Below are 24,373 nucleotides of genomic sequence, written 5' to 3'. Positions count from 1 at the left end.
TTTCAGTTTCTAGTAAATATGTTTATCTTTTCTTAATTCAAAGTCAAAATAGAATCCGTTCAAGCCAAAGTAAATTGGGCTCCAAATAGACTACATAATTGAAAAGTTAATAATAATCATTGCTGAAGAGAGATTTTTATTTTCTATGAGTCTGTAGCCTGGCTTTTGAGAAGCCATGGAAGTTATTTATCAGACACTTGCTTTCCTTAAAGAATATTAGAATTGGCTTTTAAATAGGATGCTGGTAAAAAATAAAAGGACAACCTTTGCAGAATATATTATACAGATAGTTGAATTTAGTAACTTTACTAAGTACTTTTCAGTAACCAAAATTTCTAAGTTAGGTTAACTGCCCAAACAAAAACAAAACAATTAAGGCAAACCAAACCTACTCCTTAATATGTGTGCTCCAGTTATTATTATTATTTTGAAAAAGTCCAAAATAAAAGTGTAGTCAAAGAGTTTATAAAACTTAGTCTAATTTTTAGGTATATAGGTACAGGGGAGGTTTTCAAGCTTTTTAATAATAGAAAATGTTTATGTCATATTTTAGCAGAGAATTTAGAGGATGTGTTTTTCTTAGGAATTTTCTTTTTTCCTGCATCCTGAAGTCTCTATTCTGCTAGTAGCAGTCTAATGTCTTATGTTGATATATATATATTTTTAAAAAGTTTATATCTTTCTGTTATTGGCTAATGACCACACCTCCTTTAAGAATTAAGTATCTTAAAAGTAGCAGCCCCTAAATATTACACCTTATTAAGTAAATCTGACATCTTGATGTTATTCAAGCTTTTTTTTTTTTTTTAATTAGGTGCCCTTTCCTGTATCAACTTGATTCCTTTAGATTTTCTTAAAGAGCTTAACAATTACAGGCAGAGTCTCTATATCTGATATACGTATACAGGGTATCCCAACAGTTGAGAGCTGTTATATGAAAATGAAATATATCTTAATAAACACTGCTTTCTTAATTATTCGAAGTTTTATGTATACATTTTTAGGGGATACTCTGTATTTTAGTGATGGAAATGGCCTTTCCTCACTTCAATGTAAAATACAACTCTTTTTAAAGCTTCTTTTTTAAAAAAAATATGTTTTTATTGATTTCTGAGAGAGGGAAAGGGTGAGAGAGAAACATCAGTGACAGAGAAATATTGATTGCCTGCCTCCTGCACATCTCCTATTGGGGATCGAGCCCATAAATTGGGCATGTGCCCTGACTGGGAATTGAATCAGTGACCTCTTCACACATGGGTCAACACTCAACCACAGAGCCACATTGGTCAGGCTGTAGATATAACAGTTGATGATTTATTTGACATTGACAGCATGATGCTTTCTTTTGGCAGCTCTACTCTAGTTGTGTAAAGTTTCTGGAAAATTTGAAGTCATGTATAAATTTTGAAAATGAAAAACAGAAACTTCTAAAGGACCCATCCAATTTTAAAAATTATGTGTAATAGATTGGTGTGAAAATTGTAAAGTTAAAAAATATTTTTTAAATTGAAATCTGAATACATGAAGCATGGGTAAAGAATAATATGATATTTATTAACTAGAAGGACTTAATGTAATATATATAGTCAAGAATCTTAAGGATAAGTGATAAGTTCCAGGCATATTGAAGGATAAGTTCCAGGCATATTCATAGTTTTTAACTTGGATTGGGGCAGGCATCCAGGGAATAGTATGCTTCTATATCGCATTTATATCCTTAGTCTTAGTCTGGTTCCCTGAACTGTTGGTATTGGATGTAATAGTACTGGTATTTATTACAATAAATTGTTTACAGCAAACAGATACTGTTTAGTTAAGACAGATTTTGTTTAAAAATCCTTACAGTGAGACTGAGCTAAGTGAATATGTATCACTTTAGTTTATATAAGGGAAGACCAAAGAAGAAGTGAAAGCAGTAAAATCCTATCTTATATAATCCTATATAATAAAAGCCTAGTATGCTAAGTGTCCAGTCTGTTCAACCAAAGCCTAATATGCTAATGATATGCTAAGGCTGCTTACCTGCTTGCTGTGATGTGCACTGACCACCAGGGGTTGACAGTTGACCAGTCGATCAGTCACTATAATGTGCACTGACCACCAGGGAGCAGATTCTCTGACCAGGAGGTTAGCTTGCTGCTGGGGTCCAGCCCATCAGGATTGAGCGAGACGGGCCAGACATGCCTTGGAGCCCTGCCATGGTCCCTTTCCGGCTGGCCAACCTCCCGTATCCCTTCCTCTGGCCAAATCGTGCACCGGTTGGGTACCTTGCCTAGCGGACTGGCCTGCACCCTCTTGCAATCTGGGACCCCTCCGCTCAATGCGGAGAGCGAGATTCAGCCTGATCCTTCAGGCCAGGCTAGTAAATTCATAATTGTCTTTTAAAGCTTCTATTAGTTTACTAATGATAGAAGTATAAGTGAAATTCTTAGAACTTGGTTGTAAAATAAGATATGAAATGTTTTTGTTTGTTTTTGTTTGTTTTTTACATAACTATTTTTTCTATGACGCCTAATCATGAGAATACAATTGTTAGTAATTGGAAAACAAAAGTTTTCTGAAATGAGATTGTGAAAAAAGTGATCTGTACATGGAGATAAGCCTACAAAGATATACACTAAAGAACACTTTGAAAATGCATAGCATTTACCTGCAGAATGAGAGGTAAAATTGCTTAAGATGTTTTATATGTAGAAGATGAGAAGCATCATTAAAGAAAGCAGTCTACATTTGTTAGAACCAATCAATATAACTTTACAGCAGAAAGTGAAACTTAATGAATTTTCTTTTTAAATATATTTTATTGATTTTTTTTTTTTATAGAGAGGAAAGAAGAGGGATAGAGAGTTAGAAATATCCATGAGAATGAAACATTGATCAGCTGCCTCCTGCACACCACCCACTGAGGATGTGCCCGCAACCAAGGTACATGCCCTTGATCAAAATTGAACCTGGGACCTTTCAGTCTGCAGGCCGATGTTCCATCCACTGAGCAAACTGGTCTCGGCTAATGTATGAAATTTTTTTAAAAAAATTGGATCCTGGCTAGTTGGCTCAGTTTGTTGGAGCCCCAGCCATCCAAGCGTCTCAGGTTCAATTCCCAGTCAGGACCTGTACCCAGGCTGTGGGTTAGATCCCCTGTTGGAGCATATGGGAGACAACAGATCGATGTTTCTGTTTCTCGAGTTATCTTTTTCTTAAAAAAAAAATTAAAAAATTAGGAGGTTGGAGGACCCCAAGATGGAATGTAGGATGAGACAGACAGAATAACCTAATTCTATTAGAAATGTATGAAAAATCTTACTGAAGAGAATGGGGAATGAAAAGTGCTGACCTAAGTAACTTGGAAATGCATGGAACCTGTGAGACTAAAGGAAAAGGAACTGCACATAAGCAGTGTACTCTAGTTGATAGTGTTGCTTCCCATAAGTACAGTTAACAATTCTGATTCTATACCAGAATTAAACAGTTAAATAAAATAGATGGTAGGTGGTGGGAACCAGGTTTCTCACTATTGGAGTAGGAAGTTGTAGATAAGCAACTTGTTTGAGGCTAGAATAATCCATGTGATAGTGATTTAGAATTAGAGACATCAGTGTGAGCTTATGTTTAATACAGATACAGTATACATTTTAAGTGAGTTTAATTAATTAACTTCAAAACAATAAAAATAAACACTTCAGCCTGGAATTAATACACAGTTTTTTGTAATTAAGGTAGGAGTAGTAGAAAAATATACTACAGTTAATATTTTCAACATTTGCTTTAAAAAGTATTGTGGAATCTGTCAGAATGGGGGAGAATCCTAAATCCAAATCCCTATGTATTACCAATCCTATTTTTTAATGACGTTTGCTGTGAGGGAGATTTGCATTGTTTTAAACCAATGCAAATCCCTTGATCCTAGAGTAATGATTGTATTTTGCAGTGTTTGTAATTTTATTTAAATTATTGTTAAATATATGCTCTGTCCTCTCTCATTCCCAAGGGCAGTCATAGCAACAGAATTTCAGCATAGCTGACTGATACTTGTATCGAATTTTCCTTTAAATACTTATTTTTGTGGCAGGACTTGTAGAATGGCCATTTCCTAGTCATTTTGGGAGGCTGAGATTAATGACTGCAACATACATATAAGGGTTATTTCTTTATATGAAATAATTAGGAAAATATTCTTAAAAACCTTGGAGCACCTTTATAATTTTTATTATACTTAATGAATGGTATGGTACTTATCATATTCTCTGGGAGAATGATTTAAAGTATTTTATTTTGGTGTTGGATTGTGTCAGCTATAATTTTGGGTTCAGCAAATAGTCACGGTATAATTTAGATTTAATTGATGGTTTTTCTGAATTGATCTGGGAGCAATTTGCCAAGTGCATCATAGATTTATCCTAGAAATACTGTAGTGTTATCTAGAGTTGTGTATACTACTTCTGTTACTATGTATTTACTATGTATTTTCTGATGTTGCAAGACATGTCTATAAGGAACAATATACTTTTTAAAAATTCTCTGTTAAAATGCAAATTCTTATTTAGTAAGTTCTAGGATGGAGCCTGAGATTTTGCTGAGGCATTGATCCATGGACCATATTTTGTAGTCAGGCTTTATAGTAAGGGGTGGGCAAATGTTTTCTATAAAGGCCCAGACAGTATATATTGTAGTCTTTGTGGGCCACATACAGTCTCTGTTGCATGTTACTTTTTTATTTTTATTTTTCTTTACAACCCTTTAAAAATGTAAAAATTATTTTTAGTTCATGGACCCATACTAAAACAAGGAATAGGTCAGACAGGACCTCCTGGCCATAGTTTGTGTATGCCTGTTAGAGAAAGGTGTATACATTTGTTGGTTGATAGAAACACAGTCTGTAATTGTTTTTTGTCACGACTTTTCAGCATTTAAGGATCATCTTAGAAGCTTTTTGTTAATTGCTTATAAATGTTGGTTTTTCTTATTTTGAGGCGTAATTCTACATATTCTAAAATTCTCCCTCTTTAATGTATGAATTTTGATAAATGCTGGATCCTAGTTTAAATGGTAAGGACAGATTTTAATCAGTAATATATTATTGCAGCATGGAAAAGAGTCCAGCATGGTTGGAACTCAACTTTGATTTGTACAGGGATGACTCAATGTTTTAAAAGGAGAATGAAGATGAATAGGGGGGTGAGTAGAGGTTCAGTAGAGTCAGGGAATTGATAAATTACAGAAAGCTGGAAAGGGAGATTGGTCCATGTAAAACCATCTGGGTTGGTTGAAGGCTCCTACCCTCCCAGAGAAACTGATAGACAGAGGCCCTATGTTCAGGTGTTGGCTGGAACAAACAGTAGATTCTTTTGGCAGCTTTGAGTTTTCTTAGGCAGGCACTTTAAGAGAGGCTAGTTCCTCCTTTGGATGAAGCCTTGAATTGTTAGAAACTATGTTAGTGTTTTTATGTCTTATAGGTCAAGGTTGAGGCAGTTGAGAAAGGACTCAGAGGAACCTGGCTAGAGTTTAGTCAAAGAAAGTATCTTTGTCAATATCACCACTACAATCCAGATAAAGAATTGTTCATCATCCTCCCTGCAGATTTCCTTGTGCTCCTTTGTATTTACCTTCTTTCTCCACCCCCAGGTCCTGGCTGGTTTCTTTTCTGTTCCTATAGTTTTTCTTTTCCCAGAATGTGCATAAATGGAATCAGTGTGTAGTCTTTTGAGATTGGCTTCTTTGATGCATAATACATTTGAGATTCATCTATATTATATCAGTAGTTTTTTAAGTTTTTTCATTGTTGTTCTGAGTTGTATTCCATTGTGTGGATGTATTATAGTTTGTTTATCCATTAATCAGTTCAAGGACACTTGAGTTGTTTCCAGTTTTGGTTACAAATAAAGTTGCTATAAACTCCTGTACAGATTTTTGTGTGAATGTAAGTTATTACTCTTGGGTAAGTATCCAGAAGTCAGATTGCTGGGTTCTGTGATAACTGTAATTAACTTTATAAGAAACTGAAAATTTCCCAAAATGTCTATACCATTTTTCATTCCCACTAGTAGTGTAAGCGAGTTCCAGTTGCTTTGCTTCCTCACTGATAGCTGATATTGTCATCTTCCTTTAAGCCATTCTTATATCTATGTACTGATATTACATTGTGGTTTTAATTGGGTTTCTCTAATGGCTAATGATGGTGAGCATCTTTGTATCTGTTTAATGTTATTCGTGTTTTTCTTTGTTGAAATATCTACTTTTTCCAAATTTTATATTGCTTCTTTATTATTGTTGAGTTTTAAAAGTTATTGATTTAGCCTGGATGCAAGTCCTTTATCAGATAGGTGTTTAATAAATCTTTTCTCCCAGTTTGTGGCTTGTCAATTACACTCTTCCTTAAAAAAAAAAACCAAAAAACTATACGTATAACATATATATTATTATTGATTTCAGAGAAGAAGGGAGAAAGAAACATTAATGATGAGAGGGAATCAATGATCAGTTGCCTTCCTGCATGCCCCATACTTGGGATTGAGCCCGCAACCTGGTCACCGACTGGGATTCGAAAGTGATCTATGTTGCCTGGCCAGGTCTCATTTCATTTTCCTAACATCTTACAAAAGCAGCAGACGTTTTATATTTTGGTTGTCAGTGGTTTTTTTTTTAGGATTGTGCTTTTGGCTTTCAGTGACAAATCTTAGAAATCTATGCCTAAACTTAGGTCTTTTTCCCCCCTCCCATTCTTATTTAGAAGTTTTAGATTTCACATTTACTTCTGTGAGCTATTTTGAGTTAAGTTTTGTATGTGGTATGTGATATAATTGAAGTTCATCTTTTGGTATATGGATGTACAATTGTTCCAGCACTAACTATCCTCTGTTGAATTGTCTTTTAACCTTTATTGAAAACAGTTGGCAGTATGTGAATCTATTTCTAGACTCTTTGGTCTATACTTTTGTTTTTTTGTGTCTATTGTTTTGTTAATAACATCCTCTCCTGATTACTGTAATAAAGATAGGAAGTGTTGAAAACGGTTAGTATGAGTTCTCCAAGGTTGTTTTTCATTTTCATAATTATTTTGACAACTCTAGTCTTTGACTTTTCAAATGAATGTTAGTATCAGTTTATCAATTTCTAGTTAGTTAAATTTTGCTGGGATTTTTATTAGGATTATAAATTCTAATTATTAGCTTTGGGAAAATTGGTATATTAACCATGTTAAGTCTTTTCCATATATGTACATGATGTAACTCTTCATTTATTTTAGGTCTTTGATTTCTTTCATTACTGTTTTGTAGGTTTCAGCAAACAGATCCTGCACATGTATTGTTACATTTATACCTAAATATTCTATGTTTTGTAATTCTATTGTGATACTATTTACAAATTTTAATTTTCATTGCTTTTGTATAGAATATAATTGATTTTTATATCAACCATATATCTGAGATCTTGCTCAACTCATGTATTGGTTCTATTAACTTTTTGTAGATTCTTTTTTGATTATATATATATAAATAACTATGCCTGTAAATAGAGAAAGTTTTACTAACTTTTTTAGTCTGTGTTATTTATTTATTTATTTATTTATTTATTTATTTATTTATTTATTTTACCTTGCCTTTTCTCCCCCAACCTCTTATTCCACTGATTCCACTAGCTAAGGCTTCTAGTAGGATGTTAAATTGCAATGGTGAGAGCAGACATCTTTGTCTTATACTCTAAATAGCATTCAGTCATCTTTCATTATTTATGGTGTTAGCTGCAAGTGCTTTTGAAGATGTACATTATTAAGGTAAGGAAGTTCTATTCTAGTTTGCTGAGAGTTTTTATTATGAATTAACTAAGGCCCGGTGCACAAAATTCATGTGCCTAGGGGATGGGTTCCCTCAGCCCAGCCTGCACCCTCTCCAATAGGGGACATCCCTCTCTCAATCTGGGACTGCTGGCTCCTAACTACTCACCTGCCTGCCTGCTTGATTGCCCCTAACTGCCTCTCCATGCCTGCCTGATCTCCCCTAACTGCCCTCCCCTGCCAGCCTGGTTGCCCCCAACTGCCCTACCCTGCTGGCCTGATCTCACCCCCAACTGCCCTCTGCTGGCCAATTTGGTTCTGATTGGTCGGTTTCTATACCAGTCAGCTTCAAAAGCTCCACCTCCTAGGCAGCCACTGGCTCCCTACAGCACCCAGATTTGATTTTGATTGGTCAGTTTCTATGCCAGTCAGCCTCAAAAGCTCTGCCTCCTAGGCAGCCATTGGCTCCCCACAGCACCCAGATTATGTTCTGATTGGTCGGTTTCTATGATAGTCAGCATCAGAAGCTCTGTCTCCTAGGCAGCCATTGCCTTCCTACAGCACCCACATTTGGTTCTGCTTGGTTAGTGTCAATGCCAGTCAGTGTAAGAAGCTCTGCCTTCTAGGCAGCCACTGGTTCTTCACAGCACCCACATTTGGTTCTAATTGATTGGTTTTCATGCCAGTCAACATCAAAAGCTCTGCCTTCTAGGTAGCCATTGTTTTTTTTTTTAACAACACCCACATTTGGTTCTGATTGGTTGGTTCCTATGCCAGTCAGTGTCAAAAACTCCGCCTCCTAGACAGCCATTGGTTCTTCACAGTACCCAAATTTGGTTCTGATTGGTCAGTTTCTATACCAGTCAGTGTCAAAAGCCTCTTTGATAATGATTGGTTCTTCACAGCATACAGATTTGGTTCTGATTGGTCAGTTCCTATGCCAGTCAGTATCTCTGGGCCATCTAAACCTTGAGTTTTCTTTATTGTAAGGTTTTTAAATTATGAACTTAATTTCTTTAATAGGTACAGAACTACTCAAATTGTCTGTTTATGTGAGAATTTTCATAGTTTGTGTCTGTTAAATTTTGGGGAGTAAAGTTGTTATTATGCTAGGTTTATTTATTTATTTTTAGTTCTAAATCACTTTTCTGTTTGTTTTATTTTGTGGTTACCTTGCAGTTTATTCTTCTGATGTGTATGATCCCAGTGTGAAATTAAAGGTAACTTATTATTGCCTTTTGACCCTAGATAGTATACAGGTAGCTGTAAAATTAGCCCCATTATTAGAAGAATGGAGATATATTTTACTCTGATTCTTGGAGTCTCAGGCAGGAACTAAGTCAGTAATTTTGATATACAATCTTAATGACCCTTTCTCTTGACACACCCATGCAAAGAGAGTTGGTTTTGGAGCGTGTCTGTCTACTCTGGGTGCCTGAGTAGATTGCACACTTTTTTTCTGTTGCTGATTTATATGGATTTGCAAAAGAGTATATAAGTGATGGCTTTTATTTTTAGGAGTGTTGAAACACCTTTTCTCCTTGGTGAAAACTCAGAATTATCTATTGCTTTTTGAGTAATACAGTTTTAAGGCATCTTTAAAAATATTAATCTCTTACTTGACTGGACCCAGTTAAAGAAAAAACAAAAGAAAAAACAAAAAGTTCAAAATTATTTTTTAAAAACATTAGTTTTGTGATTTATTTCACATTTAGTTTAGCATAGCCAAGAATAGATGCAAATTGATCAGTGTAAAAGTAACATATTGTCAAAGTGACTACAGTTGACCTTTGGATACTGCAGGGGTTAGGATTGTTGACACCCATGCAGTTGAAAATCCACATATAACTTCTGAAATCTAAAACCTCCCCCCTCGAACCTAAGTACTAATAGCCTGATATTGTCTGGAAGCCTTACTGATCATATAAACAGTTGATTAACACATATTATGTATGTTCTACGTATTATATACTGTATTCTCACAATAAAGTAAGCTAGAGAAAAGAAAATGATATTAAGAAAGTCATGAGGAAAATACATATATAGTACTGTATTTATTGATATACTATATTTTATGTATTACTAACATTAGACATCAAAAATAAAAAGGTTATTGAAAAAGATTCATATTTATTTTCATGTATAACGATTAATGCATTGATAATGAAGAAGCAACAAAATGATTGCGTTACGGTGGTATCATTGCTTCATGGTAGCTTAGCATATGCATTAAAGAGGAAATTGTAATAAAATTTTCATGACACTTTCATAGTTGCATTCAGCATTGGAAGCATTGTTATATCTTTATAAAATCATGTATCTGTGATGTACCAATTATGAGAGAGGCATATTGTACTGTAATATAATTATTTGAAAGCAAAGTTCTAAAACAGTAGGAAAACTAACACATTATTAATTTGATATGAAATATCATTCTCCTTATGCCTATCCACTGCAATACACGTCTTGCAGTGTATTCACTGATGTTCTAAACAGTGAATACTTAGGCGATGATGATGATGATGATGATGATATAAAACGTCTCAAACAGTTCTTGGCTACAGTTATTGTATTTTCACATGAAGACACTCACATACATACACAACAAGTAAGTATATTAACTGTACAGCATGATGTTTATTTACTACTATTTACATGGAAGTGGATCATCATAGAGTTCTTCACCCTCATTATCTTCACATTGAGTAGGCTGAGGAGGAGGAGGAGAAAGAAGAGGGGGTGGTATTACTGTTCAGAGGTAGAAGGGAAGGTAGGAGAGACATGAACATTTGGTGTAACCCTACAAAAGTACATCATCATAATTTCTGTCAGACAGTTTTGCTTTTTCATTTCTTTAAAATGTTCCTATATGGTACCAATCCTTCCACCATTTGCTTTAGTGTCAACGCCCATATTATAGAAGAGTCCATTTCAGAAAAGCAGGTAAAAAAAAGCAGTCTTGAATAATCAGGTGTTTTTGCCAGATTGTCTAATGTCAATTTGCTTTCTGGCACTGCTTCTTCTACAATACATCTTCTTCTTAGTCTGGAACTGGTTTGGAAGGACTCATCTTCAAGTCGTCTTCTGTTAGTTCTGCTACTGTGGTGTCTGTTAACTCTTGAATTTTTCCAAGATCCATATCTTGAAACACTTCACACCCTTTCCCCCTCTTTTTTTTCCTTGTCTGATCCATAATTTCTCTCCTGATTTCCTTGATTGGCTCTTGGTAATCCTGTGAAGACATGTACAACATCTGGACACAGTTTTCTCCAGCAGGAATTTATTGTTTCAGGTTTGATGTTTTTACACCTTTTTCAATAATAAAGATGGCATCTTCAGTGATGTAATCCTTCCAAATTTTCATGATGTTCTTTCTATCCAGGTTCTTTTCCATAATGTTGACAGTCTTTTCCATAGAGTGCTGTGTGTAATGATCCTAAAAATCCTTACCATCTAGACTAGAGGTTGAATTAAAGATATTGTGTTTGGGGGCAAGTAGAGCACTTTGATGTTGAACTCACTGGGTTCTAGGTGGTCAGGGGGATTGTCCAATATCAAAAGAACTTTAAAAAGCAGTCTTTTTACTGGTAAGGTACTTCCTGACTTCAGGGACAAGCATCAATGGAACCATTTCAGAGAAAGAGTTTTTATTGTCTAGGCCTTGTTGTCGTACACTTGATTTCAGAAAGGAAGGGAGAGGGAGTGAGAGAAACATCCATGATGATAGTCATCGATCATCTACCTTTTGCACACCCCACACGGGATCGATCCCACCACCCAAGCATGTATCCTCACTGGGAATCAAATCGTGATCTGGTTCATAGGTTGATGCTCAACCACTGAGCCATTCCAGTTGGGCAGTTGAGCTTTTAAAAAAAGTGTTTATTGATCATTCCTCTTCTGTGAAATGCCTATTAAAGTCTTGTACTAAATAATAATAATAATAATAATAATAATAATAATAATAATGTCTCGTACTGAAAAAAAAAGAAAAAAAAAAGACTTGCAGCTGGTATTTATCTTTTTCTTTCAAAGCTCAGGGTTTAGGAGCTTGATAGATAAGGGCAATCCTGATCATAAACCTGATTACATTTGTACAGAAACATATATGTAATCTATCCATTCCATTCTTAAATCCTGGTGCTTGCTTCTTTCTTACTAATAAATGTTCTTTGTGGAATTCTCCCCCTTCCCTCCCCCCCCCCCCCCCATAATAGGATACTTTTGTCTGCAGTAAAAACCTGTTCAGGCAGATAAACTTTCTCCTTAATGATTTTTTAATGGCATCTGGGAACTTGTCTGCTGTCTCTTGATTGGCAGAAGCTGCTTCTCCTGTTACATTGACATTTTTTAAGCCAAACCTCCTTCTAAAATTATTAAACCAAATATATGTGTGTATACATATGTGTGTATGTATATATGCATGTACATATATGTACATACACATGTACACACACGTGTGTGTGAGAGAATTCAATGCCTGCAAACTATCCTTTGCAGGCATTGAATTCTCCAGTTTTAGATACTTCATCTTCATTTTGCTTTAAATTGCCATAAAATGACTTCACTTTTTCTCCAATCATCTTAGAGTTTATAGATATGCTTTTCTTATAGCAATCCTGCACCCAAATAAAAGCTGTATTTTCAATATGAAGTAAAAAAGTTTTGGCTTGATGGCTTACCTGCAGGAATGGCTTCACAAATGGTATTTTTTTTACAATGGTTCTTAACGCTGGACTCATTTATCTTAAAATGACTGAGAGGCAATCACAATCTGCAGTATTCATCAAGCAATTCAAACTTTTCTTGTAGTGTCAAGACTTTTCTTTGCTTTTAGGGAACATTTCCAGCATCACTAGTGGTATTTTGTATGGGTCCCATGGTGTTGTCAAGGTTTTATAGTATTGCACTAACATGATGAAAAAGTATTCGAGAACCACAAGAGATTGCTTTTTACTATGATACACAATTTACTGGAGAGATAAACTGCTCACACAGAGATGATACTTAACACAGCATGTGAGTTTACCACAATAACAATAGGAGGTGACTATGAAATTATTATAATAGTATAAGAACTACAGTTGATTTTATGTACTTATGATTTAATATTGCATCTTTTACATTTTCTTGACTGTCAGTGGTACTGTACTCTGTAAGTTTTGATAAATTAACTTTTTAAAATATATTTGTGCATGTTTTTAAAAGTTCACAATTACTGATTAAATTTTTCTAAGTAGAAATATACTGAGATCTGTGAGAATAAAAATGGATTTTCAAATTTCTTCTATAAGTTTTCAAGCTCTTTATATCCAATTCTTTATAGAAGGCACCCCTCAATTATGATTTTAATTTGTTAACCTATTCAATGTGTTTGTTATACACAACAGCCTCATTTTATTTATAAGACATGAATATATAGCATATTACAATAGCCTTTAAAATCTTTGGTCTGCCATTTAGAAAATGTTACCAAAATGATTTAAAAAAAAGGGGGGGGGATTACATTAGATTACCTTGAAATTTTCATCAAAATAGATATAACACAAGGAGTATACATATACAACTGACCATTAAACACGTGGATTTATACTGAGCAGGTTCACTTGTATTAAAAAAAAAAATAGGAACATTTTTTAGAGATTTGCAACAATTTGAAAAACATACACAAATCACATAGCCTAGAAATATTAAAAACCTTAAGGAAATGTTAACTATGTCATCACTACATAAAATATATGTAGACACTAGTCTATATTTAGACAATATTGATGCCTGACCAACTTAGTGAGAATCTCTGATAGAAGCAGCCAAGTTATTGATATCTTAATGAGTTTCTTAGGTCATTTTCAAATGCTGCCAGGGTTGAAAATTTATGCTTTAGGTATTTCATGCTGCTGCTGCTGTTGGTGGAGGTTGCAAAGATCAAGGTGTTGGCAGATTTGTTGTTTGGTGAGGGCCTGCTTCCTAGATAGCTGTTTGTTTGTTTGTTTTTTACTGTGACCTCACACAGTAGAAAGGGCCAGGAAGCACTAATCCCATTTATAATCCACCTTCATGACCTAATTACCCAAGAGATCACACCTCCTTATACCATCACCTAGGGAGTTATGATTTGAACATGTAAGTTTTGGAGGGATAAGCATTTAGACCATAGCATAACTGTTAATTACATGTACAATTCTAATTTCTGAGTATTTAAGAACAAATTATCTCATGGTCATTATGCATTAATAATTATTGAGTTTTTAAATTATGACATGGATGAAGCAGACAGTTTAATGATTTTTCGTTCTTTTACACCTCTGTTTTATGTTTATGGTGTCATAAATATAAAATCTGTCACAAATTGTTTCCTTTATTATCAATTTTTATCAAGAAACTCTTTATGTGTCTAGATGGCAATTCAGGATGTGATATGCCAGACAGTTTTTTACTAGTCATTCTCATGAATGTTGACGTTGGCCCTTAATGAGAAGGAGTCATTGTAGATTGAGGGAAGAGCTGTGAGACGTTTGAAACATGCCATTTGTAAGATGGTGAGGGTGGCAGGAGTTTTAAGATATGAGGCATTGCTGCAACAAAAGAGTTGAAGTGACTTATTTAAAAATTTTTAAAGTAATGCTTTGGTATGCTATTTCTGTCTAAAATGTGTGTTAGTGTTCATAGTTTTAAGCAATAAAAATTCCTTTAAAACAGAAAAAACATTTTTTTAAAAAAATATATTTTATTGATTTTGTACAGAGAGGAAGGGAGAGAGATAGAGAGCCAGAAACATTGATGAGAGAGAGTCATCGATCAGCTACCTCTTGCACACCCCCTACTGGGGATATGCCCGCAACCAAGGTACATGCCCTTGACCGGAATCGAACCCGGGACCCTTCAGTCCCCAAGCCGACGCTCTATCCATTGAGCCAAACCGGTCCCAGCTAAAACAGAAAAATATTTTGAAAGCTTATATTGGGTTGCTCATAGAATTTCTTGGTAGGAGAACCAGACTTGGAATCTGTAGTCTGGAACAACACTAAGTCTGTTGATTGTTGGTGGTGGTGGTTCCCTCACTGACCTGGGACTGTGTAAGGTGGTATATTCACCACTGTTTGTACTCTCTCAATGACTTGAGGCAACAGGATAGCCCTAAAGCTGCCAGTGCTTTTTTGTAAAACTGTGTGCATTAAAGAAGGATGAACTAATTAAAACTGTATTAGGTATTATTGCCCTCAACCTCCTGGGAATGGATTGCTTGTGATCCTTGTTGCTGCTGTTGCCACCTTTGCTTCCTTCTCTCCCATCTCCACCTTGTCCTTTTCTTGGTTTAACAGAGTGGCAAAACCCAGACGCTAATGTCCTTGTTTCAGTTGCAGTGGAGATTTTGAGGTAAATACCTTCAGATAGGTAATTGATGTCTTTATAGCTTATAGCATATAGGGATTCTGAGCCCTCCCTGGCTTGCTGCTTTGCTATTGTTTTTATTTGTTTAATGACTTGCTTCAACTACCGTATTTTTCGGACCATAAGACGCACTTTTTTCCCCCCAGAAGTGGGGGGAAAAAGTCCCTGCGTCTTATGGTCCAAATATAGCCTACACATATACTTTAAAAAAAAAGTTTTTTTACTTGCCTGGCTCTGTGTGGTCTCTGTGTGCTTGCCTGGCTCTAAAATGGTTCTAAATGCTGCTGTTTACTTTACAGGGTTGATTACATGTGTTTATGACTGTGATGTTGGGTTTTAATGCACATAAAATATTTTAGGACACTATTTGTTTCAGAATCTTTTTTTCTTCATTTCCCTTCTCTAAAAACTGGTGCGTCTTATGGTCCGGAGCGTCTTATGGTCCGAAAAATATGGTAATTCTTTTGAATGTGTTTTCTTCTCGATGTCTGCTTTTGAAGTCACTGCTCAACCTCAAACTCCCCCCCCCCCCCAAATTTTATTAGACTCAGTAAAGGCCAGGAAAACAAGCAAACACCCACACAACACACACAAAAAGAACCCACCCAAACCAAAACAAGAAAATTACTTTAGAGACTGCTTCTCCAGCAAAGCTGTAGAAGAGAAGGAAGGCTACAATTTGGAATTTCAAAGAAAAGATTTGAAGTTTTCTCTTACTGAAGGGCTACAGCTTTTTTCTTTAAAATTCTTTTTTTTTTTTTTAATGCATGTCTTTCTAGGGATTATCTCTGGGCACTATATTTTAGTGGTCTGCTAATGATTGATTAGAGGTTGTTCCTAAATGCCTTGGGCCAATAATTGTTTCATCATTTTTCTTTGAATCTGTCTGTGGTTTGGGGAATGTTTTTAAATTTTAGGAATTTTAAAATTTGTCCTACATTCAGCAGTTGATCTCTCTAATGTCTCTTGAGCAGAAGCAGCCTTGGGCATGCAATAGCCTTCCTGACCACCAAGGATCTCTCTATTCAATTTCTGTCTGGTGTGTCATTTTGTTGTCTTTCCCGACCACTATTGCCAGGATTGTTTGAGAGAGAGCACTCTTGTTTTTGACAATATTCCATTAAGTTCTCCAATAAAGGCAGTCCCCTCTTTCAGGGCCAGCTAACTGCCAATCTGTTTGGCCTGTCGTGTCTGCTCGGAGTAAAACTTAAGTGCCACAAACTCAGCAATACTATTGATCCTGATGCTAGTAACCTCTAGCTAAAATACAACATTTCTCATTGTGATTTGATAGATAGATTTTCTTGAATAAATGCTTCTTGTTTTGATTTCTGTCCTTTGATCAGTTCTCAAAGACTTCAGTTCTTTTTGATAATATTTTCCTATTTTTTCATTAGTTTTAGGGGAGAGGGTTTGCTGACCTCCTTGCAGAGTCATTTTGGGAGAACTGGCGTTTCTAATCTTTTTAGTGGTCTGTAGTCTTCATACTGCAGCCAGCTGCCTCCCCCTCCCTGCAAGCTAGTAATTTCACTTCCAATTTTATGAGTCTTCATATTGCTCTAAGAATAAAAAACAGAAATTCTAACATAGTCCAAAATTGCCTCTTAAATAGTTTTATCTTACATGAATCTAATTCCTCCTCCCCTCATTCTGGACATTAACTAATCATTATCATTAATTTAGGGAGCACTTTGCCTTTACAAATCAAGGCTCTGATCTGTGACATAAGTGTTGGAATCCGAGGCATACAGATTTGAATTTCTGTTCTGTATTTATTAGCTGTGTGACTTTGAGCAGTGTTCTAACTTTCCTGAGTTTTTAAAAATCGGAAATAATGGTGATGGCAATAATCTATATCCTATATAATAAAAGGCTAATATGCAAATTGTCCCCTCGACCAGGAGTTTGACCGGGAGTTCAGCTGGGTGTTAGGCCAGGGGGTGGGGCTGGCTGGCCAGCTGCCGTGGCCCTTCCCCTCAGCCAGCCCTGCACTGCCCTATCAGCTCCGATCAGGGAAGGTTGACCAGACCCCACCCATGCATGAATTTGGGCACCGGGCCTCTAGTTCATATACATAAAAGCCTAAGTGACTATTTGATTGTTTGAGTGGTAATTATGATGCTCACTGACCAACAGGGAACAGGTGCTCCAACCCATAGGTTAATTTGTTGCTGGGGTCCAGCCAATAGAGACTGGGCAAGATGCTCTGGAGCCCTCCCTCGGTCCCTCCCTGCCCAGACCCGTGGTCCCTCCCTGGCTGGCTGGCCCAGATTTGGACTGGGCGACACGGACTGGACACGCCCTGGAACCCTCCCACAGTCCCTCCCCAGCCCTGATCATGTACTGGTGGGGTCCCTCAGCCTAGCCTGCACCCTCTCGCAATCTGGGACCCTTTGGGGTATGTCTTTAGGCCAAGTCGAGGGACTCCACCGGTGCACGAATCTATGCACAGGGCCTCTAGTTCTATCTAATAAAGAGGGAATTGCTAATTGACTGTCATGCCATCAAAGGTGGCTGTGCCTACAGTCACAAGATGGTGGCACCCACTCCTCTCAGCCCCCCTGCCTCCCAGAGCCGGCTTGAGGCACAGGCAAGTCTCTGATGGTGGCTGCCCAGTCACTCAGGGCCTGCCCAAGGGACGACCAAAAAGACTAAACAAGCAGGCTGCGTGGGGTGACCAGGCCGGCTGGGGGTGGTTAGTGAGGGATGACCAAATGACTGAACAAGTAGGCTGCGTGAGGTCATTAGGCTTTTGGGGGGGGGGTCAATTGGGGGTGACCAGGGCAGCAAGGGGGCCAGTTGGGGACAACTACACTGGCGGGGGGGAGGGGCAGTTGGGGGTGACCAGGCTGGTAAGTGGCAGCAGTTGGGGGAAGTCAGGCTGGCCGGGGGGGGGGGGGGCAGTTAGGGGTGACCCAGGTTGCTGATGGGGGCAGTTAGGCACGCCCAGGTTGGCAGGGAAGAGGCATTTGGAGGAGACCTGTCCAGCAGTGGGGGGCAGTTAGGGGTGACCAGGCAGGCAGGTGAGTGATTAGGAGCCAGCTGTCCAGGATTGTGAGAGGGATGTCCGATTGCCAGTCTAGACCAGCATTCGGACATCCTTGATTGGAGAGGTGCTGAGATCGAGCTTAAGCCAGTAGGTGGACATCCCTGAGAGGTCCAGACCTGTGATATACACAGGCTGGGCTGAGGCCCCTCCCCTCCCCCAAGGGCACGTATTTCATGCACTGGGCCTCTATTAATTTCACAATGTTGCTATAAGGCTTAAGTGAGATAATGTGGAAAGCTGTTAGCATAATACCTTGTAGTCAGAAAGTATGTTTATTCCCTACCTGATACCCTCTTCCTATCATTTGAGTAAACACTTCATATGAAATACCAGTATGCATAAGTAGAATCATTCCAGTATTACCATTTCACCTATTTTTAAAAATATATATTTTTATTGATTTTAGAGAGGAAGGGAGAGGGATAGAGAGATAGAAATATCAATGATGAGAGAGAATCATTGATTGGCTGCCTCTTGCACATCCCCTACTGGGGATCGAGTCCACAACTAAGGCATGTGCCCTTGGCCGGAATCGAACCTGGGAACCTTCAGTCTGCAGGATGATGCTCTGTCTACTGGCTAGGGCTCCACCTTTTAAAAATAAATATTTTTATTGATTTCAGAGAGGCAGAGAGATAGAAACATCAATGATGAGAGAGAATCATTGATCTGCCACATTGGGGATCAAGCCTGCAACCTGGGCATGTGCCCTGACTGGAAATCGAACCATGACCTCCTGGTTCATAGGTTGATGCTTACCACTGAGTCATGCCACTCGGACTCACCTATTTTTTGAGTAAAAGTTATACCTGAATTTCAGTTGCATTTAAACATATTTATTGAGTAATTCATGTCTAGCTCATAGTACCTTATTTAACTTGTAAAAAATGCTTTTGATTGAAATATAACATATTAAGAGTTTTGCCTTTAAATCAAGGGCAAATGTTTTTCCCCTCTGGAATGAGACTATTAAGATTTCCTTTTTTTTTCCTTTGTGAATTCTCACTTGATGATATTTTTTCCATTGAATTTTGAAAGAGTAGAGAGAAAGAGGGAGGGGGAGAGAGAGAAAGTGAAGCATCAATGTGAGAGAGACAGGTTGATTGGTTGCCTTCCGCAGGCACCCCAACTGGAGCCGGAAAGCGAATCTGCAACCCAAGTACATGCCCATGACCAGGAATCAAATGTGTGACCTTTAGGTGAGACACTCTACCACTAAGCACATGGGCCAGACTCCATGTTTTTTTTAAAAAAATTCACATTTATAGAAACAAAAATAGCACAATGAAATTTTGTACTCTAACCATAGTAATAATCATATATATGAAATTAACTTTAGTAAATTTCTATGATATAATTTGATAATCCATCAGATTTTCTAGGTTTCCCAAGTGTCTTTATAGCATTTCCTCAACCGATTTAGAATCACGCATACCATTTTTTTTATTTTCCTTTTATATCCTTGAATGATTCCTCAGCCTTTTATGACTTGATATATATATATATATATATATATATATATATATATATATATATATATATATATATTTTTTTTTTTTTTTTTTCCAGAATGCTCCTCAATTTGTTCCTCTGTTATTTTCATAAATTTGTTCAGGATGTATATTTTGGGGCAGGAATAGTATGTAAGAGATCTATATAAAAGATGGTATGACCTTTCCAGTGCATCACTTATATAATGCCAGCTTGTTCTCTTATTAATGTTAACTTAAGTAATGTGGTTAAGGTGATGCCCACCAAGCTTATTTTCTCTAAAGTTATCCTTTTCACCTTTGTCATTAATAAGTAATGTGGGGAGATATATTAAAATAGTGTAAAGGTTATTTTTCCCAGTAAACTTTGATCAAATGTTTTTTTGCATCCTTTATTATGCTTGCCTCAATCAGTTGCTACCAAGTAGATTATTAAAATTTTGGTAATTTCTGGTATTTTAATTTGTTCCTGAGTTTTTTTTGTTTGTTTTGTTTTTTGTTTTTAATCTAATAGTTATAATTATGAAATACTTTTGCTGTGAACCTGCTTATGTCATGGGTTTATCGTTTATGTGATTTTTAGATTCATATACTGGACAGACTGGGGAGAAGTACCAAAGATAGAGCGTGCTGGCATGGATGGTTCAAGTCGCTCCGTTATAATAAACACTGAAATTTACTGGCCAAATGGATTGACTTTGGATTATGAGGAACGAAAGCTTTACTGGGCAGATGCAAAACTTAATTTCATTCACAAATCAAATCTGGATGGAACAAATCGGTAAGATTGCCTTATAGATTTACTTTTAACCTTTAATTAAACACCATGTCTTCATATATAGTCATTAAATTATAAAGCCTAACTTTATTAAGAAGAAATTAGTGTATTTTTTTGCTAAGTGTCAAAGAGGAAGAACTAATGTACCTTCAGTTTGTTCTCAAAAGGTAACTGTATTTTTCATCTGTTGGTAGCATTTAGAATTTATGAACTATATTTTCTCTTTCTTTACTCTGAGGTAATTTTCTTCTCCAGTAGTTCTTCTCTCCAAGAGTGTTTGGAAATGGTCGGGGAATTTTGATTAACATGAGACCTGGGAGTGCTACTAGCACTGTAGCTCCCAGGGGGGCATGCTAAGCATTTTGCAATGTGTTGGACACTCAATAGAACAAAGAGTCATCCTATACAGAATTACCCATAGGCCCCCTAGGAACTGCATTATAGAAGCTCATTTAGTAAATCTCCACATTGGACAATGGTAAATAAACTTTTTCTATAAAGGGCTAGTTAGTAAATATTTTAGGCTTTGTGGGTTATGTATGACTTCTGTCGCAACTATTTACCTCTGCTGTTGTGGTGTGAAGGCAGCTAGAACTGTTTCATTACTTGCTACAGTCCTGAGGGACTTGTGGATGTAAGTCTTGCTGACTTTCAGAGGCAGGCTGTCCTGGGCCTCATCACTTGGGCAGCATGGACAAAAGCTGGGGCATTCGACATGTGTACAAGCTGAATCTGTAGAGATACTAGAGGTTTGGAGTAAGGTAGGATGGAGCTTCTGTCTGCCAGTTTCTTTGGTTTACCAGAAGAATTATAAGACATCCTTTAGCTATCTGCTAAAATAGAAGCCTGAGCATTAGACAGCAGCTTTTAAAATAGGCAAATAGACTTCTTTCAGGAATGACTTGAGAGATGGACGATTCTGACAGCTCTGTCTGTACTCATCCCTGCTGGGATAGATTTCTTTTGTAAGCCTCTTGGTAAGGTAATAAAAAACAGAAACCTATTAAAATTCTAATGGTATTCTTCACAGAAATAGAACAAACAATCTTAAATTTTGTATGGAACCACAAAATACCCTGAATAGTCAAAGCAATCTTGATAAAGAAGAACAAAGTTGGGGTACCATACTTCATAATTCCAAAGTATATTTCAAAGCTATTATTGTCAAACATTATGCTCTTGATATAAAACAGATAGATCAATGAAACAAAATAGAGAGTCCAGAGATAACCACATGCATATATGCTCAATTTTAATTTATAAAAAATAAGCCAAGGATATACAATAGAGAAAGAATAGTTTTTTCAATACATGTTTGGAAAATTGGACAGCCACATGCAAAAGAATGAAACTGGATCCAAAACTCAAATGAGTTAAATACTTAAATTTGAGGCCTGAAATCCTAAAACTTTTAGAAGAAAACAGGGGAAAAGCTTCTAGAATTGACCATAATTTTTTTGGATTTGACATTAAAAGCAAGGCAATGAAAATAAAAATAAACAACTGGGACGACATCAGATTAAAAAGCTTTAGTACAGCAAAGGTAACCAACAAAATGAAAAGGCAACCTGTAGAATGGGAGACAATATTTTTAAATTGTGTATTTGATAAGATGCTAACATCCAAAATATATAAAGAATTCATTCAACTCAATAGTAAATACAAACTATGGCTGAGACCGTTTTGGCTCAACGGATAGAGCGTCGGCTTAGGGACTGAAGGGTCCTGGGTTCGATTCCAGCCAAGGGCATGTTGCGGGCATATCCCCAGAAGGGAATGTGCAGGAGGCAGCTGATCGATGACTCTCTCTCATCGATGTTTCTAACTCTCTATCTCCCTTCCTCTCTGTACAAAATCAATAAAATATATTTAAAAAAAAGAAAAGAAATACAAACTATGTTATTAAAAAATGGGCAGAGGAACTAAGATTTTTTTTTTTTTAAAAGGAAGACCTATATTCAGCCAACAAGTAAGTGAAAAGGTACTTACCATCACTAATCATCAGGGAAATGCAAATCAAAACCACAATGAGTTAGCTCACATCTATCATAATTTCTGTCATCAAAAAGACAAGAGATAAACATTGGTAAGGATATGGTGAAAGGAAAACCTTTTGCCCTGGTGGTGGGATTTTATATTGGTACATACAGTATATAAAACAGTTTGGAGGCTCCTCAAAAAATAAAAATAAAAATATTACTACTGTATAATCCTGTAATCCCTCTTCTAGTTATATATTCAAAGGAAGTGAGAACAGAAATTTGAGGAAATATCTGCTCTCCCATGTTCATAACAGCATTATTCACAATAGCCATTACTATTATACATAGAAATAACTTAAGTGTTTGTCTGTCAGTACATGAGTGGATAAATTGTGGTGTATATATACATTAATGCAGGCGTCTTCAAACTTTTTAAAGTGGGGGCCAGCTCACGGTCCCTCAGAGAGCTGGAGGGCCAGACTGTATGAACTACTAATTCCTACTGTAACACCTCGGCTGCGCTCACTGCCCAAAAAACCTGGCGGGCCAGATCAGACTCCTCTGCGGGCCGCATGTGGCCCGAGGGCCATAGTTTGAAGACGCCTGCATTAATGGAATATTATTCAGCCATCAGAAGGAAAGACATAGGACTTGAGGAAATTATGCTCAGTAAAAATGAGTCAGATAGAGAAAGGCAGACACTATATGGTATCAAGTATATGGAATCCCAACAGAAAAGTAAGGTCAAACTCATAGAAACAAAGAGAAATAAACTGGTTGTCAAGGGCTAGGATGTAGGGGAAATAGAGATTGGTAAAATGGTTTAAACTTTTAGCTATAAGATGAAGATAGTCTGAGGATTTAATGGAATTAAAATTTTAATTCAGGCTTGGTCATCCCTGGCTGGTTTGACTTGATTGAGCATTATCTCTTGCACTGAAGGGGTCGCTAGTTCGATTCCTTGACAGGGCACATACCAGGGTTATGGATTTGATCCCCAGTCAGGGTACATATAGACTCACCCAATCGATGTTTCTCTCTCTCCCCCTCCTTCCCTCTTCTTTCTCTAAAATCAATAAAGACATATTAACATTTTAAAAAATACATATGAACAGGGGAGGGCAAAGATAGGTTTATAGTTATGAGTACATGAAATAGAGTTTATTCTTGTAATATTGTTTATGAGTTATTGTATTATTTATTATTATAACCTACTTTTGCCCACCCTGTGTAACTTTGTGATTATAATTGATTAATTGCATTATATATACTAGTAATTGAAGTTTGTTAAGAGAGTTGAACTAAATACCAAACAAAACAAAACAAAATTGTGAGATATGATGTTTTAGGTGGGGGAATCCTTTCACAATTTATATCTTATCACTACATACACCTCAGTATCTTTCAATTTTATTTGTGAATTATACCTCAGTAGAGCTGAAGAAAAAAATGTTATAAAGAAAAAACAAACAATGGTGAACAGAGTAATGCCTTTCATAGGAAACTTTCTAGAAAGATAACAGAACAGATCAAAACCTCCATTTTAAAATGCGCTTTCAGCAGTGAAACACCAATATTACCAGTCAAAAACCAATATAAATTAAAATCAGAAATTAGATGACAAAATCCAGGGAAGTATAAATAAAAGAAAAATCATTATGTAATTTGCAATTTTTAAAGATTGTTAATTAAGTGCTGAGTAATTTAGTTTTTAATATTATTTTTCATTTGTGTTACTTGCTTTTCTTGGCAACATCTTAGAACTCTCTATGTCTTATCATAATGAATTCCAAAAAACTTTAGTATGAAATATGTAGATCTGTTTAAATTTGGACATAAACTATGATATCATTCCTGTGAATGTCATAAGCACTTTAGAGAACTAAAAGCTGTTCATTTAAAAAGTGGAAG

At 36.5% G+C, this 24,373-nt stretch overlaps 1 protein-coding gene across 7 annotated transcripts in view; it reads left to right on the top strand.

Moving 5' to 3' along the window:
• The window catches only part of LRP6 (LDL receptor related protein 6), a 117,688-nt gene that overhangs the window by 29,848 nt on the left and 63,467 nt on the right, over nucleotides 1-24,373 (top strand). For 6 of the 7 annotated variants that reach the window (XM_036457827.2, XM_036457831.2, XM_036457825.2 and 3 more), the window contains one exon: nucleotides 20,286-20,483. In XM_036457827.2, coding sequence (XP_036313720.1) covers nucleotides 20,286-20,483 — 198 coding nt within the window. Of the gene's footprint in view, nucleotides 1-10,247; nucleotides 10,380-20,285; nucleotides 20,484-24,373 lie in introns of those variants that run through there. The other variant, XM_036457830.2, reaches the window with a different exon arrangement.

Source organism: Pipistrellus kuhlii, unplaced genomic scaffold (genome assembly GCF_014108245.1).
Source record: "Pipistrellus kuhlii isolate mPipKuh1 unplaced genomic scaffold, mPipKuh1.p scaffold_m20_p_3, whole genome shotgun sequence".
Taxonomy (NCBI): domain Eukaryota; kingdom Metazoa; phylum Chordata; class Mammalia; order Chiroptera; family Vespertilionidae; genus Pipistrellus; species Pipistrellus kuhlii.
The sequence above is the reverse complement of the archived record's forward strand: the minus strand, read 5'-3'. Positions and strand labels throughout refer to the sequence as shown.